We start from the raw sequence: 14,878 nt of genomic DNA, 5'->3' as shown, positions 1-14,878 counted from the left end.
TCAAACGCGCGGCTGCCCAAAACAGTTGGGTGCCCGGCATCTCCTCGGAGGAAAATTCATTTGGCCCCCTGACTTCCAGCCATAAACGAGTGCCTAATAAATCTCACGTTATATAAACCGTCTCCAGCTGAAATGCTCTATTGGTTTGCAGAGGCCTAGACTGGATAGAATGAGGAAACGAGCCTGGTTTTTGAAACAAAAAATCTCATATTTTACTTTCAATTAATAGGCATCACTTGCACGTGACACTTTTCCATTCCCCCTTATTTAAAAAATACATTTCTTCTGCCATATGATATATTACATTTCAGCACGTAAACATGGTTTATATACATCATTCTGACAATACACTTTAATATGTCATGGTGCCTATACCTGTATAGTCCACACATAACCCTTTTTATAGCTATGAAATAATATTACAGGTAAAAAAAATCGGAATGAAAGCCATGCCTTACAGAAAGAGCTCTGTTCTCCTAGCGCTGAGCAGCACAGTCAGCATGAGTTACAAAACTCTTCAAGGGGGAAAGGGCCAGGTTCTGGTTTCAGATCCGCATGCATAGCTCCCATGGTATAATTATGATAATAGTACATAGGACTTTTCACCCAAGAGTCTCAAGGCACTTAACATATGAGTCACACACAGAACTGAAGTGATTCGCCATAGGCCACCGGCCAGGAACAGAATCCAGGTCTGTTAAATCCGAGTTTGGGTCTTTATCCGTTGAACCACATGGCCACTAAAGGCCTGGGAAGCTGCATGTGGGTGGCATTCAGCCTAAAGTGAATTATAGTTTGTGGGTGCGATGGAAAATCAGCCGTGTGAAGTAGTGCAACAGGCCATTAGTGCTGTGCCATTCTTAGCCTAGCTAAACTCACTTCATTTGCAAATCTGGTTCAGCAGCATAAGACAGCAGCGTCTTTGGCAGTGTGTTGGCCCAGGAACATTCAAGCTCAGTTGGAAAAGTTGTGGGTTTTTTTCCAGTGAGGTCCCTGCATGCTGAAGTTTTTACTCCAGACAGGCCAGTACTGATAACCCGGATCCAAACACCACACACACCCCTCAATATTCAGGTGTTTGAAACCAAATGCACAGCTGAATATTCCATCATGAACCCCTCTTTGGTTTCTCCTGTGCCCTGGGTTACCCCTCTATAACAGAGGGTGGAATATGCCCCAACAATACATTGCCCATGGAGTTCACAAATGTTTATCTTCTGATTTGGGTTTGGTACTGTGACAAATGAACCCCTTAGCCACACACGGCTACACCTCAGTCAGCTGATAATATTACCCAGCATCCTTTGCTGGTTGTACTTGTTACTGCCTCTCCGGTAACTTGTGTTGCTGGGACAGAAACATTCACACCGAGGGTAGCAACTTAAGTCAAACCCTTATGGTTTTCATAGAGTCTAACACGAACTGTTCCCAAGGGGGAAGGGCTCAGAAGCCACATTCACTCCTACATTTGGCAGGAAGGAGCTCAGAGGATCTTCACACCCTATTCTCCAAGGGTACGTCCCAAAATCCCTCTGTGCAGAACCCAAATACACAAGCAGCACAGGTCCCCAGAACCATAGGTTCCCTAGGTCCCCAGAACAGATGCAACCTCAGCAGAAAGTCTGCTGCAGCCTCTCAGACGATATTCCAGGTTTCCGAGGTGGCTGCCAGACTGTATCAACTCTGGGATGTTTAGACTTCTGTCCTCGATGGGTTATTCTGTGTCGTTTGGGTTTCTAAACCAAAAAGGATAAAATCTGAGAAGGGACCTATTCAAATACTAACCACAAATCCGCAGGAATATCATCCCCGGAATGCATCCCTCTGTAACGCAGAAAGTCACGTCTCTTCCTCTGACGTTTGCCCCGGGTTGACGTAAAAGATGAACCATTATGCTGCTGCCCCAGGCAAACCATTTCGCTGGTGTCTGTGTCGAAACGTTTCTCCATTCCTGCCCCATACACCTGGTGCAGCAAAAATCAGCGTTGCTGGGATTAACCTAATCTGCAGAAACAGTGCTTGGTTCCCCCCTCTGCTACCCCCTATTTTTAGTTATGGGATGTGTGGCCCCTACCTTTCAGTAATTAACAAATCGAAGGTCAAATCTTATTGACTTAAGCAAGCATTTGGCCCGAGGGAGGCCCGGGGGCCGAGGGAGTGAATCGCAAAGAAGCAGGGTTTTCTTTTCGCAGTTGGTTCAGCCCTGTTTGGATACACTGGCTGGTTAGTCCTGTCACCACGGGTCATGGGTCTGGGATGTGGATACGAAAGCAGGCACTGGAATAAACACTGTGTGCTCCGTAAGTGTGTGTTTGGCCAGGGAACAGATCGCTGGGTCTTCCTCCAGTAGATGAGCCCAGCAGGTCCATTCCGCCTTGCCAAACCGCTCCCCCGTTTCTGCTCTCACAGAGCTCTGGTAGCTCACAGGTGGCTCTCCAGCAGAAGGTCTCAGAAGAGGCAGGGAGGGGCTATCTGCAGGAGTGGCTGAAGTGCAGGCTCCGCCGGTTGAGTTTTTCAGGGTTGTTCGATGCCATGTGGGAAAACTCCCGGAAGATGTCGAGGTATGTTGCATCTCCTGCAGAAATACAGGGCAAGACAAGTTAATCCCAACATTATCCTTTGCAGGTCTTTGCTGCATGGAACAGGTGCTCAGCATCTCTGAAAACCCAGCCCTATGCACCCGCTCCCAAAAAAGGATTAGAGGACACTTGAAAGTTTTGGCCTGAGTGACTTGCTCAAAGCCACACAGGAAAGTCCCTGACAGAGACATGAATAGAGCCCAGGAGCCCTGCACTGTCATTTAGCCACAAGATCATGTTCTGACTCCTTGTACATGTGAATTGGTTTGTTTCTAAAGGTTGATAGACCTACTCTTTATCACGACTCTTGCTTTGGGATCCCGATTTGGGCTCATCCCCCCCCATCCATCTCTGATCGTTGCTTTCTCATTAAGTATCCAGGCACACGAGCCAGCAAGATTTGTTACGGAGCCTACCTGGCGGCCCTGTACCGCAATACTTCTCCCCAGCACAGCACAGCCAGCCATGAAAGCTTCCCCCAATGGGCCCTGCCACTGCACCTCCCTGTGACCTGCAAGGACCACGGATAAGATGGTAGTTGGCTTGTAGTCCCTGACCTCTCTGCTGGCTGCCAGGCCGGATGATGGGTAGTGTCGGAGGATCAGGAGGGGGACACCTGTCCACCCATGCTGGAGGGAAACAACATCTCATTGCACATAGACCACAGAACAGCCTTCAAAGAGCAACAACTTTCTGCTACCACCACGCTGGGGCTGGATTGAAATGTCTGACCTAGGCACGAAAGGCTTGGTGTCCCAGCACCAATGCCCAGAGCCATGACGCCTCCCTTGGCATGTGCAAGGCTTCAGTGCAGATCCTACAGCAGAGCCCCACAGAGATCACTAGACACCTGCATCCCATTCATAATCCCAGCGCTTGCATAGCTGTCCCTGCTGCAGGGAGGGGGGGGAGGGACTATTTCAGTTTAGGACGAGGCCTCTAAGCTAACTTCCTCTTGTTCAGCATGTGAACACACAAGGGCCCCACCTCGCTGTCTCCTTCCTGGGGTGTTGGTGCCAGAGACAGAGTTAAGAGGGCTCGGTGCGACCTGCCTGGCAGGAAGCCGACTCTCACCAAGCCAGCAAGATGGAAGCATCCAGTGTGTCTTCCTTTCCTCCTCCCCAGATCCCCGGTGGGACCACCAGACACTGTCACCACGCCAGGGAGCTGTGTGCACTCGGGCTGCTGTGTCACGAGCAACGTTCTCCCTGCAAGGGGTGTTTCATTGCATTTATTTAATGCATGGCTCACTTGTGCCTTCCAGCCACTGGGCTGCACTGGGCCCGGTGCCATGCTGCCCTCCGCTCCTTGCCAGGCCAGCTCCACTGGCCAGCGGGTGGGTCATCAGCTCCTCTTGGCCCCCCGAGGGGCGCATGCACCACTGCCTGCACGAGCACTTGGGAGAGCACACAGACAGCCATTGTACGGGGGTAAATGGAGGGAGGAGGTGTCTTGCCGCCAGGCTGCTCCCTTCTGCACCTGCGCAGTCTCCTGGGGGACTGTCTCTTGGCTTGTATTTAGGTAAAGCCCAAACTGAAGGTGCCCCTTTCATCGGAGTAGGCACTCCAGTTCTAGGCAGGATTCAAAACCAGCGCATGTTACCGAAGCCCTGACGTGTCAAGGACCCGGGTCTGTTCCCCTCCCAGTCCGTGCAAGGAGCAGCCGTCTGCTGACCTGTTCCCACTGAGTGCTGGTAGGTCGGGAGTGACACCAATATAGCCTTGGTCCCGGGCCGTGTCTTTCTCCCATGGAGCTCTGTTCCCTGTGGCAAGGTTTCTGGCCTTTTTCAATGTAATCTGAATTGCTCTCCCAGAGATGGCTGGAGATACGGGCATGAGCATATGCCACGGGCCAGCAGTGAGTAAACTGAATCCTTGTGTGAACATGAAGTCCCCACTCATTACTCCACAAATGGAGTTTCTTCTTTTAACGTCACGGACTTAGGTCGTAAGCTCTCTGGGGTAGGGGGTTACGTTATGCGTCCGCACATCCCCTAGCACAATGGACTCCTGCTGCTCCTGCCATACAAATGACAATAACAATGTGGAGCTTGTTTCCAACCAAGCCTTCGCTGGGCTTGCGCTCACGCTGATTGACAGGTGCAAGCGGGAATGCCTGTATTCTGGTGCCTGGTTCCCAACCAGCCACGTGGGCTGCGCTAAATGCTAAATCTCAAAACAATCTAGGGGCCAGATCCATCGCTGGTGTAACCCGGCGTAGCCCCCTTGAAGTCACTCCAGTGCTGGCCTAGACGTCCAGGGAACTGAGTGGGCTGCATTCTCTTTTACCCTCAACTCTCCAGGGCTACTGTCCCCAGACCCCCTGCAGTTGCTCCACTGTCTGCACTGGCTTGAACAGCTGGATGAGCACCAATTGTGGCTAGGACGAGCCCCAAACCGATAGCCTTTTACGTATATCCCACCCCTGGAGAAGAGTTTGCTTGTGTGCTGCCTGCTCCCTCTCTGAATGGAAGATGTCACCCTCCTTTCTTACAGAGTGTATAGAAGAGCGAGCTATTTTCCTACGAAGAAAAGAAAAGATTCACTCTTTAGAGGCTGGAGTCATGGTTTTCGGAACGGATGTGCTAATGCACTGTGCACAGGTGACAATAACAGGGGGGGCTTTGGATTGATTGAGCCCTTGCAGCTAAAAGCAACTTCAGGATGGAAGCAACTTCAGGGGAATCATAACGCTCATGGGCAAATCCACTTGCATTCAGAATATCCATCAGAAGGCCCCAGCGCCTCAATATTATGGTGATAGATAGATAGATAGATAGATAGATATGAGAGGAGAGACATCTAGCCAGATGTAATGCCTCAGGATCAGGGTATTGCCAGGGATGGGATGGGTTGCAGAGTATCACCCCTTCGGCAGGACTGTATGACGAGTTCATTCCAGAAAGGCACCGAAATCCAATTCAGGCTCCTCTCTCTCTCTCCGTCTCTCTTTCTCTCTCTCTCTCTCTCTGCTTCTCTCTGTGTCTTTCTAGCATTCACATTTATTCTTTATTTGTTAGGTTAAGAAAAGGGCAGCACTGCAGCAAATGCACAGAGACACTGAACACAAGCGATTCGAACAAGTTAGTAGCTGATGCAATGAGCCAGTTTCCCAGGTCCCTTCCAGCTCCTTTGCACCACCTGTGCAGCACTAGATCTGCCTAACACTAGTACCTGAGCAGCCAGATTTCACGTGCTGAGAGTCCCCCAGCATGGGGAGTTCTCAGCTGACACAGAGCCATTGTAGCTGGCTCCTTCACCACCTTGCCGAGCCCCCCTCTGCACTGGCATGGAGAGAAGATATGGCTGGAGTTCACACTTCTCAGGCTACGCTCAGCTGGCATATGGTCCCTGAGGGACCATAGCCAGCTGGTGTAAGTTAGAACAGCTCCCAGGCTGTCCTTACCTCTGCCAGGGCTCAGAACTGTGCAGGCCCACCCTGGGAATCATAACTATCTCACTGAAGAACCCCCTTCTTTGCAATGTCCAGGGGTAACTAAATATGAGCAAGAAATCCTACAACCACTTGGATCCCAAAATAATCAGACTGAAATCCCCCCCAAAGCAACAGTTCATTCACGCTCGCAAATCCTGAGCTGGCAGAGGAGCGTCCAGTCTCCCTAACTCACTTAGGGTGAGTTTCACTAGCTGACGCTGCCTATTTTTGGCACTCACAAGTGCAGTGTTGGGCCAGATTTTCTTCTGCCACGCACCTTTGTGCCACACCATTTATACTTGTGCAAAGTACGTGTAAAAATGCTGCCAGATGACGAGGGTAGCTTTTCAAACCCATTTTGCACAGATGTAAACGGCAAAAGGAGCTGCAAGGCTAGGAGGGAATCAGGCCTGGTTTGCTCACTTGAAACAGACGGTGTCTCTACCTAGTATCCCTGGGGCAAACCAAGGAGCAGTGACTTCACATCAGAGCACCCTCTGGTACATATCTTAGAAAGAGAACGGGCTGTTATTTCTAACATAGGGGTTGCTGGCGGGGCGGGATCCAGTCTCTGACAGTAGCCTAAGCTGGATCCATCTGCAGAAGGCACGGAACTACCATAATGCACTCGAATTTGCAGGTTTTTACATCATCGGAGCACTTGCAAGTGAATCACGCAGTGGTGATTTCCAGCACATTTAGATAGATGTCAAGACATCCTGTCACTAAGCTCACAGGGGCTGCCACGTTGGAAAAGACCCCGCCCCATAGGTCCATCTATTCCAGTAGCCTGTCTCCGACAGCTAATGATGAAATGATCAGAAGAAGGCGTGAAGCTGCCATAATGCAATTTGATATACCATGGTAGGAAATTGCACTCCGTTGGTGATCAACTCGTATAATCAAACAAGAAGCTCGAAAACTCATAGGTTTTGTTATTGTTCACATAAAGCCCCATTCGACTCCCAGTGAAGTCACTAGAAACACTCCTATTGACCTTAGTAGTAGCTGAATCATGCCCACAAGCCCTGATGTACTCTTATTCAGATAGATAGCTAATACTTTTGAAAATTGCTCAGTTATCTGTTTCAGTAATATCCTGCGGCATCCAGTTCCACAGATTAATTTTTATCTCAGCTACCTATCTGGCCCCCATTATTGTAGAAATGTCTTAGTCTTTACCTGAGTATCTCACAATCTGTAATGTATTTATCCTCACAATACCCCTTTGAGGGCAGGGCTGTGCTGTTATCCCCATTGCCCAGAGAGATCAAGTGATTTGCCCAAGGTCACAAAAGAAATCTGTGGCAGAGCAGGGATTTGACCGCAGGTCTCCAAAGTCCTAGGCTAGTGCCCCTAATCTTTCCTTTTCTATATGCAATGGCCTTGCTATTTGGAGGGGCGGGGGCAACACAACCAGGGATGAGGACAGGTGAGATAACTGCAATGATCTTTCCCATATTAAACTGTTCTGACTGTCCAATCCCTCCTCTTAATTCCACAAACCCAACCTGATTTAAAAAATAGAAAAGTGGAGCTAATAATTCAACTTAGTTTCTGCGTTTCTCTGCTGCTCTGAGATTGATGGAAACCTTGAGGTAGGAGACATCTTCCAAAAGGCACCTGCGATCAGCAAGGCCCCTGCGATTAGATTATCTGATGGTAAGCAAAGGACAACTACCTTGCAACTAAAGTGGTTTTCAAGTGCTCAGCCTGAGGGTGGGAATGTAGGATTTTAGCTGTGTTGCAAGGCCTCCTTTTCCAGGCCTGATCGTATGCCGGATAAGTTAAATAAGTACTTTTTAAAAGACACAGTAGGGGATATTTTGAACCTGCTACCTTTGACCCGGTGTCCCTTTCAAGCTGTTTGAAATCACGATGTTATCACAGGATAGTGCGATGGACGCCTAGCCAGCCACTCAAAAAATGCAGAATATTTATGTGCCATTCCATGCTGTTTGCGGACACAGTTCAGCACGTGGGTCGCAGTGGAAGAGTAACAGGGTGAAAGGGGATAATACCTTAGCTACAGTTAATACAGAAAACAAGGCAAGAGCCCCTCCGTGAATAAAACAAACCAAAGCAGAAGGAGGTGAGGAGTTTATCGAGATTTTTATTAACAGTGTTTCAAGAGACAATAGAGGGTGGAAGGGGGGAGGAAAAAGCTGACACCATGGCAACGGCTGTAAAATTGTACAAAGATACTAACATATAGAATAGTCAGTTCCATAGTTATACTCAGTACAGATTGTAGCGGCAAAGGGGAAATTAAAAAAAAAAAACGTGTCACAAAGTTGTACGGAAAGCAGGCAAGTGAAGGAGGTTAATATGCGATAGCGTATTTACAGCAAGTCCCTTGTGCCCAGCCACTCGTGTGTCCGCAGCCTAGTCAACAAACCACATCTAGCCGCTTCGACTTGGCTGAGAGCTCCTCTTTCTTTCTGGGCTGTGTAGGTAGGAAGTGATGGAGTCTCGGGTCAGGGCTTTGCTCCCTAATGGCTCGAAGGCCTTCATTCAAGGCAGCCAGTTAACATAACCTTGCCCTGAGCCAAGCTTATCCCCCTGGGATTTATCCTTCCTCGGCTCCGGCCATGGGTCTGACCCAGAGGGGTCACATGTCACAGGACTGACACGCCCTGACATTCATGTGCTGTTTGATGGATGCTGAGATGGGTCGGTGCAGCAGAAGGCAGCTGCCCGGTTCTTCCGAAAATGCACCTTACTGGAGCACATGGATGTACAAACTAAACAATTCCCAAGCTACTGGGGAGGTGCTAAGAGCTGGGCCCGCATCTGGGCAGCCCCGTGCGCCTTGCCTGGCTGACCCTTCCCTGCCCTACTCCTGCACTAGAAACCAATGGGCTCTATTAGTGCCCTGCAAACTGACATTCACGACTCTGCTACATTTAGGAACCGAGTAACTGCCTCCCACCTCTTCCCCTCCCACACATATCTGGCCACCTGACAGCCCCATCTTCCCACCGACTCCTTGTCTTTCAGCTTGAGAGCTGTAGTCCCATACTCTGGTGAGGCAGCGGCGGCAGACTTCAGGGCTTGGGCGGTTACACATCACATTCCTATGGAAACAGCACTCGGTATTTTTGGTATCTTTCTTTATTTTTTCTCTTGTCCTTTCAAACTCCCATTCCCCCTCTCCCTCCTCACCCAGTGCCCTTCCGCTCACACCCCTTCATCATCACATCACTCCGCGCGTGCACACACACACACACACACACACAAGTTTGTCATCAGCTGATCAGTTGTTTAATATAACATTTAGTCTGTTCATGCTTTTTTGCCTTTGGATGAAAGCAGTGATGCCCCGGGGTTTAACAGCCAGGACTGCAGCAGAATGGCACCACACAGCATTCCTGGCAGTCTGGAAGGAGACGGCAATAGCTGTGTCCGTTAATCTGAGGCTACTGGAGGCCTCTCAGTGCATTTCTTTAGGAGTATCCATTTTTCATCGTGTGTAAATAACACTCAAATTTGCCAGTCTGAGATGTTGCAAATGTCAGAGAAATTCATGCTCATCGCAGTCTGTTTGTCGAATCTCATGCTTTACAAGCATCAACATTTCTCCCCTTGACAGAATTAGTGGAAGGAATGGCAAGGCACACAGACTCAGATTATCATGATTAATAATAGTCAAATAATGTGTGTGCGTGCGGGGGCGGGGTAGTTTCTCTGGTTTAGATGGCAATTTGCCAGTTTGGACACACGTTGAAAAGGGAGTATAATCTCAATCTGCAAATCTTTTGTACCCATCCAATCTAGAACTGAAGATGTGCTTAAAATGCAACATTCGGATCCTCCAATTCAAGTATTTGGATCCAGGATGTTGGGTTGGCCCATAATATGGTTGGAACAAATATTCAAAGCTTGGCCCAGATCTCAAACACCCCCAAAAGCATGAGAATCTTTCAATTTGGAGATAATCTTTTGGGCCCATCTATGTTGAGGTAATACCCAGGGTGTTGCTTTCTAGACAAAGGCAAATCTGTTCATGTTAATCGCAGTTGCAACCGAGTTACTGTCATGTCTGTAATGTACAAACTCTTTGAAAAGAAGAGCTATAAAGGAGGAATGACAGAAATTTTGGCATTAGAAATTTCAGCTAGGATTGTACAACACTCAGAGCAATGTATCCATATTTAAAGAGAAAAAAAAAATAACCCGGCGACTTTATGTTTAGACTCCCCTGTAACCGTGCTGGCTCTTTGCTTTGCCAAAAACAAACCGTATGTACAATTTCCCCAATATCCCTCCCTCCCAAGCCCCGAACCACACGTGCACACACATTTCTCATCCCCTCCCCCAAAATAAAATAAACATAGAAAACATTGATAAATGCCTCTTAGGCATAGTTTTTTCCTGGAGAAAAACATTTTGTTTTAGAAACTGCAGGATTTGTTAAGTGTCCTACCCTATCTCAAGCTGCGAGGCATCGGCTGCCTTGCATTCTCTTTACCCGCCAAAAGGAGAGGAAGAGAAAAAAAAGAAAGGGAAGTGGGGAGACGGGGGAAAAAAGTCGAGTTTAAAAAAATAGGCCCTAGTAATGTTACAAAAAAATCCTGACATTAAATACAGCCAAACTGTATTGAATGAAAATTGCACTAGTCCTCTGGGCATCTCAATAATAAATTAAATACTTAACAATTTCACCGATTAAAAAAGACAGCACAAAATCCATAACAAAAGAACATAAAAAAACCCAATACTGTAAGTAGGAAAAGTGCACAAAGTTGCTTTATACATTGAGTCTAAATAAAGTACCGATACATTTTAAATAGATAAATTGTCTTGCCAGACATACTGGGTTTTGTGTCAGTATTTACATATTCTTTAACCACGTTTACTGGGGCAGTGAGTGATTCCAAGTTTGTATGTGCCAAACCGTACACTGTTGGTTTGTATTGTTCTCGTGAGTCACTAATGTTGACGGTGAAATAAAATGGCCTGGAGTGGACAAGCCACACCTTCAGATCTCACTGGTTTATAGAAAGGATCAGGCAAATTTCTAACTCCTCTTCAGAGTCAGAAACCGGATTGGAGCCGATAAACAGGCAAACGCATGAGGAAAAAAGTTTCCAGCAACCACCAGGCTGGGTTTCGTTAATGCAGAGTAAGAGCAGGATGTTTAATGATCAACATGTTGCTTTTTCTCTTTGGAGTGTCCTGAAATTTTCTCGTTTTATTTCAATCTTGTCTTTTTCTAGAGGAGGACATGGCTTGAAGGGAACCACATGCGGGCGAGCGAATGTTTTGTGCAGATTAGCCTTTCTACATAAAATGGGACAGGCTGGGATAATCAACGAGCCTTAATTACAGAGAAGCTGCCTCGTTCCTAAGCCAAGATAAGCAGCAGATATTCAGCTGCACATTGGTTGGTTCCTGCATAGTCCTGAGCCCTCTGAGCCCAATCTAGCAAAGCACAGAAGTACGGGCTGAAGTTTAAGCACATGAGGATTCCTGTGTCGCTGGACTGAAGGCAGAGTGCTCAGCACTATATACATATATATAATAGTTTCATGGTAAATTGAGGAGGGCAAGGGAGTTTCACTGTGGGGCAGCTTCTTAAACCATCACAGATCCTCACGGATGGCAATACCAGCAAGCAGAAAATTTCACACCAAGGAGTTGTGAGTCCAGGGTTTTGCTCAACAGGTTTCTGATCTTACTCACCCTGAAGTCAACAGCAAAATTCCCATTGACCTCAGTGGGAGCACGCTCAGGCTGTAACTCAATCAGAGGTGTCAAAGGAAAAGATGATGCAATAGAAGAGGCCAGTCAGTTTTCAGGAGGAAGCTGTTTACACCTAACGTGATTTGGACAGGTGAGAAGGCAACAGTGTGGTGTGCAGAGAAATGAAAGGTTACGGGGTCAGGCACCAAGAGAACCATATACCATTAGTGGTTCTATGCTGAAAACGCCGAAGCTGAAGTGGATGAGGGAAGTGGAGAAGTGCTGGATCAAACCCGATAGACCCCACTTAACAGAAAACAAGCACCTTAACAGAGGGCACTGTCAGTGCAAATCAAAGGGAAATATTCCAACTCCATAGGAGGCCAGCTCTGCAATACTGTGTGCACTTCTAGCTACAGTAGACATGATTGATACTGGTGTAAATCCGGTATCACTCCACTGACTTCAAATGAAGTGACTCCAGATTTACACCAGATCTAGATCAGAATCTGGTCGCCAGGAAGTTGTCCCCTGAATTACAGGGACTAAATATCAATGTCCCTTCTCTGTACTAAAAAGGTAACAAGTGACCTTTTCACTACAAAGGGCACAATCCTGCAGGCTTTACTCATGAAGTCCATGGGCGTTTTGCCTGAGTATGGCATGAGCAAAGACTGCAGTATTTAGCCTCTAGGAAGTACCACCATAGGCATCCTAAAGCCTTTACTCAGCACTCACTCAGAGGAGGGTTCGGAGGGAGGACTGCTTGAGTATGGATTGCATAACGGTGTCAGAACCAGGCGCTGTGTGCTTAAAGGGGATAGTGCAGGTGGCCTGAGGTTTACTGTGGGCCCCACCAAGTGTACAGGGCAGGAAGACAGGAGGACTACATAAATGCTGAAGACTTACACAATCCAGCCTTGGTAATAGCATATTATGTAAAGAGCACTGGCATGATCTCTGTGCTCGACAGGAGGGCATGTAGATGGAGAAGGGACAGTGAAGGGCTGGAGAGAATAGGTTTTTATACTGGAGGGGTGGAGCGGGGAAGCCGTCCAGAGTCTGCTCCAGTGGTAATCTGGAGCAACTCCAGCAAACTCAGTAGGGTTATTCCAGATTTACAGCACATGGGTGTAACTGAGATGGGATCTTGGCGTTCCGGGAGTGGCCGTCCCACAGTTTCGAAAGGAGCAGACAGGAAAGAAGCCATGAGAGAAGACAGGAAGCGGGTGGCACACCTTCAGGACATACTCTGCCCCACTGACGTCGGTGCCAACGCTTTCCTTGACTTCCAAAGGAGCAGGATCCGGCCCTTTAGCTGAGAAAGGAACTAAAGGAATTGGGTGGCGTTTCTTTACTGTTCTAGCCCTGGATGAGTGGCACAGCTTTGAGTGGAACCTGCTTGCTCGTGCTGCACCTGAGGACAGAAATATGCCCACAGAGCACAACCAGCGGATGTATAACTTACCAAGGGCAGCAGCTGGTATGCGGAGCAGAGCTTTTGTTAAAGGAATCGGACAAGTATTTGATGGAAAGAAATATTATGGTGTATCACTGCCAGTTTAGCGGAGGGGATAGGGCATGGGGAAGTCTCCCTGGCCTCTTGTGTTCCTGATTAACAATTTCATCCTTCAAGATCCTGAGCTTCTCCTGTTAGGCACCGAGTGCCCCCAAATTCCATTGACTTGCATGGCATTTGGGGGGCTCAGCACCCAGTGGGACTGGACTCTTAAAGGAGCCCAGTGAGGCTTTCCATGGTAATGCACAGTCACAGGTTGGGCTTCCAATTTCATACATGATCTCCAAGCCCCCTGCAGAAATGACGGCGAGGTGACGGTCTCTCTGCCGAGACACCGCGAGCGCGTCAGAAACACAGACCATAAAATCCAGAGTGGCTCTGAGTAAAAACAGGTCCCCCCGCACTCCCGCAAAAAAAGAAAAGCCAAAATAGTCCTGCCAGTAAATGGAAATGGAGCAATCCGGATTCCCTTGGACCTGCTGCAGAAACGCCCTGCTCGCATGCATCAGCATGAGGGACCACAGCACTTAGGGACACGCATACAAATAGAAATCCCCTTCCCAGAAAGGGGCTAAGTAGGAAATCTGACCAGGGAAAAAACCCAGCAGCTTGAGTTAGCCACTCAGGCTGTGGGCGTCTGATTTTAGTTTTCTTCCCTGCCACAAAGCCCATCGCCGGCGACGAGCCTCTCCTGGCCACAAAAAATTAGCCTCACTGCTTCAGTAACACTAAACACATCGCGCCCTAGTCCAGGAAGCAGCTAAGCTATGGCTTTGACCAGCTAGCTACTGTTGGCGTAAAAAAGGGAGCTTTGCTGGTTTAAACCTGAGAGCATGTAAGGTGGGCGGCCATGTCTCTCCTTCCTACCCCGTCCCGTGTGCCTTTTGCAGCAGAGGATCTCTACCTGCAGCTTGCCTCCTCCACACTTAAGAGGCCCCCGCGTTAGCATTTTAAACCGGATCTGACAACTTCCAAACCTTGCAGTCACCCCATTTGCTAATGAGCACTTCAAGCTGCTGAGCACCGTTGATAAGAGGGAGCTCCAGCAACAGCAGGCTGTCCAAACAAACTTTGTTCATATGATAATTCGGTGTAGGGCCGATCTATAGCGCTACAAATACACAGCAGGTTCCAAGCATATCATCCAGCTGTATCGTTGGTGATTTTCTTCTGCCGAGAAAGGGTTTCCTTTTCTTTTTTACACTAAACTCGTGCGCTCCCCGCACACTCAAACCCATGAGCCACGGTCTGTGGTGTGCCCTGAATCTCCTCCTGTGTGAAATTGACCATCTCTAGTCAAGCATGAGAATTACACACTAACACGAAAGGTCCCTCTCCTTCCTCTGTGGCTCTTGGCCTGTCTGCCGTAGGCATCAGAATCAGGCCAATCTGCAAGAAACACCAATATACACCAAAGGTGGGGCTCAGGCGGCATTCTTGAATTCAGCCCACTCAAGACAGCAAAGGAGAGGCAGGTGGGGAGTTGTCACTAACACTCATCTATATTAAGGCTGATGAACTCCTGTATACACTTCCTGTACTGGAGCTCAGTGGGGCTGTTGCTGGGATATTGACCTGGTTGTCCGAAGGGGCCCTCAGCTTCTCGCATCTCCTCGTTCATTCGAGCCAGACGCAGCCTAGAGAGAGAAAGAGGGAAAAA

The 14,878-nt window shown here is 48.3% G+C and overlaps 1 protein-coding gene across 7 annotated transcripts in view; it reads right to left on the bottom strand.

Annotated features, from left to right (window-relative positions):
• Window positions 1–209: 209 nt before the first annotated feature.
• ACAP3 (ArfGAP with coiled-coil, ankyrin repeat and PH domains 3) overlaps window positions 210–14,878 on the bottom strand; it is a 160,770-nt gene continuing 146,101 nt past the window's right edge. For 5 of the 7 annotated variants that reach the window (XM_044996168.1, XM_044996169.1, XM_044996165.1 and 2 more), the window contains 2 exons: window positions 14,794–14,855; window positions 210–2,575 (listed from right to left, as the gene is read on the bottom strand). In XM_044996168.1, coding sequence (XP_044852103.1) covers window positions 2,469–2,575; window positions 14,794–14,855 — 169 coding nt within the window. In that variant the 3' untranslated portion in view covers window positions 210–2,468. Of the gene's footprint in view, window positions 2,576–8,234; window positions 14,856–14,878 lie in introns of those variants that run through there. The other 2 variants (XM_044996171.1, XM_044996166.1) reach the window with 1 other exon arrangement.

The sequence above is a fragment of the Mauremys mutica genome, chromosome 21 (genome assembly GCF_020497125.1).
Source record: "Mauremys mutica isolate MM-2020 ecotype Southern chromosome 21, ASM2049712v1, whole genome shotgun sequence".
NCBI classification, from domain to species: Eukaryota; Metazoa; Chordata; order Testudines; family Geoemydidae; genus Mauremys; species Mauremys mutica.
This window is presented reverse-complemented; position numbering and strand designations above follow the sequence as displayed.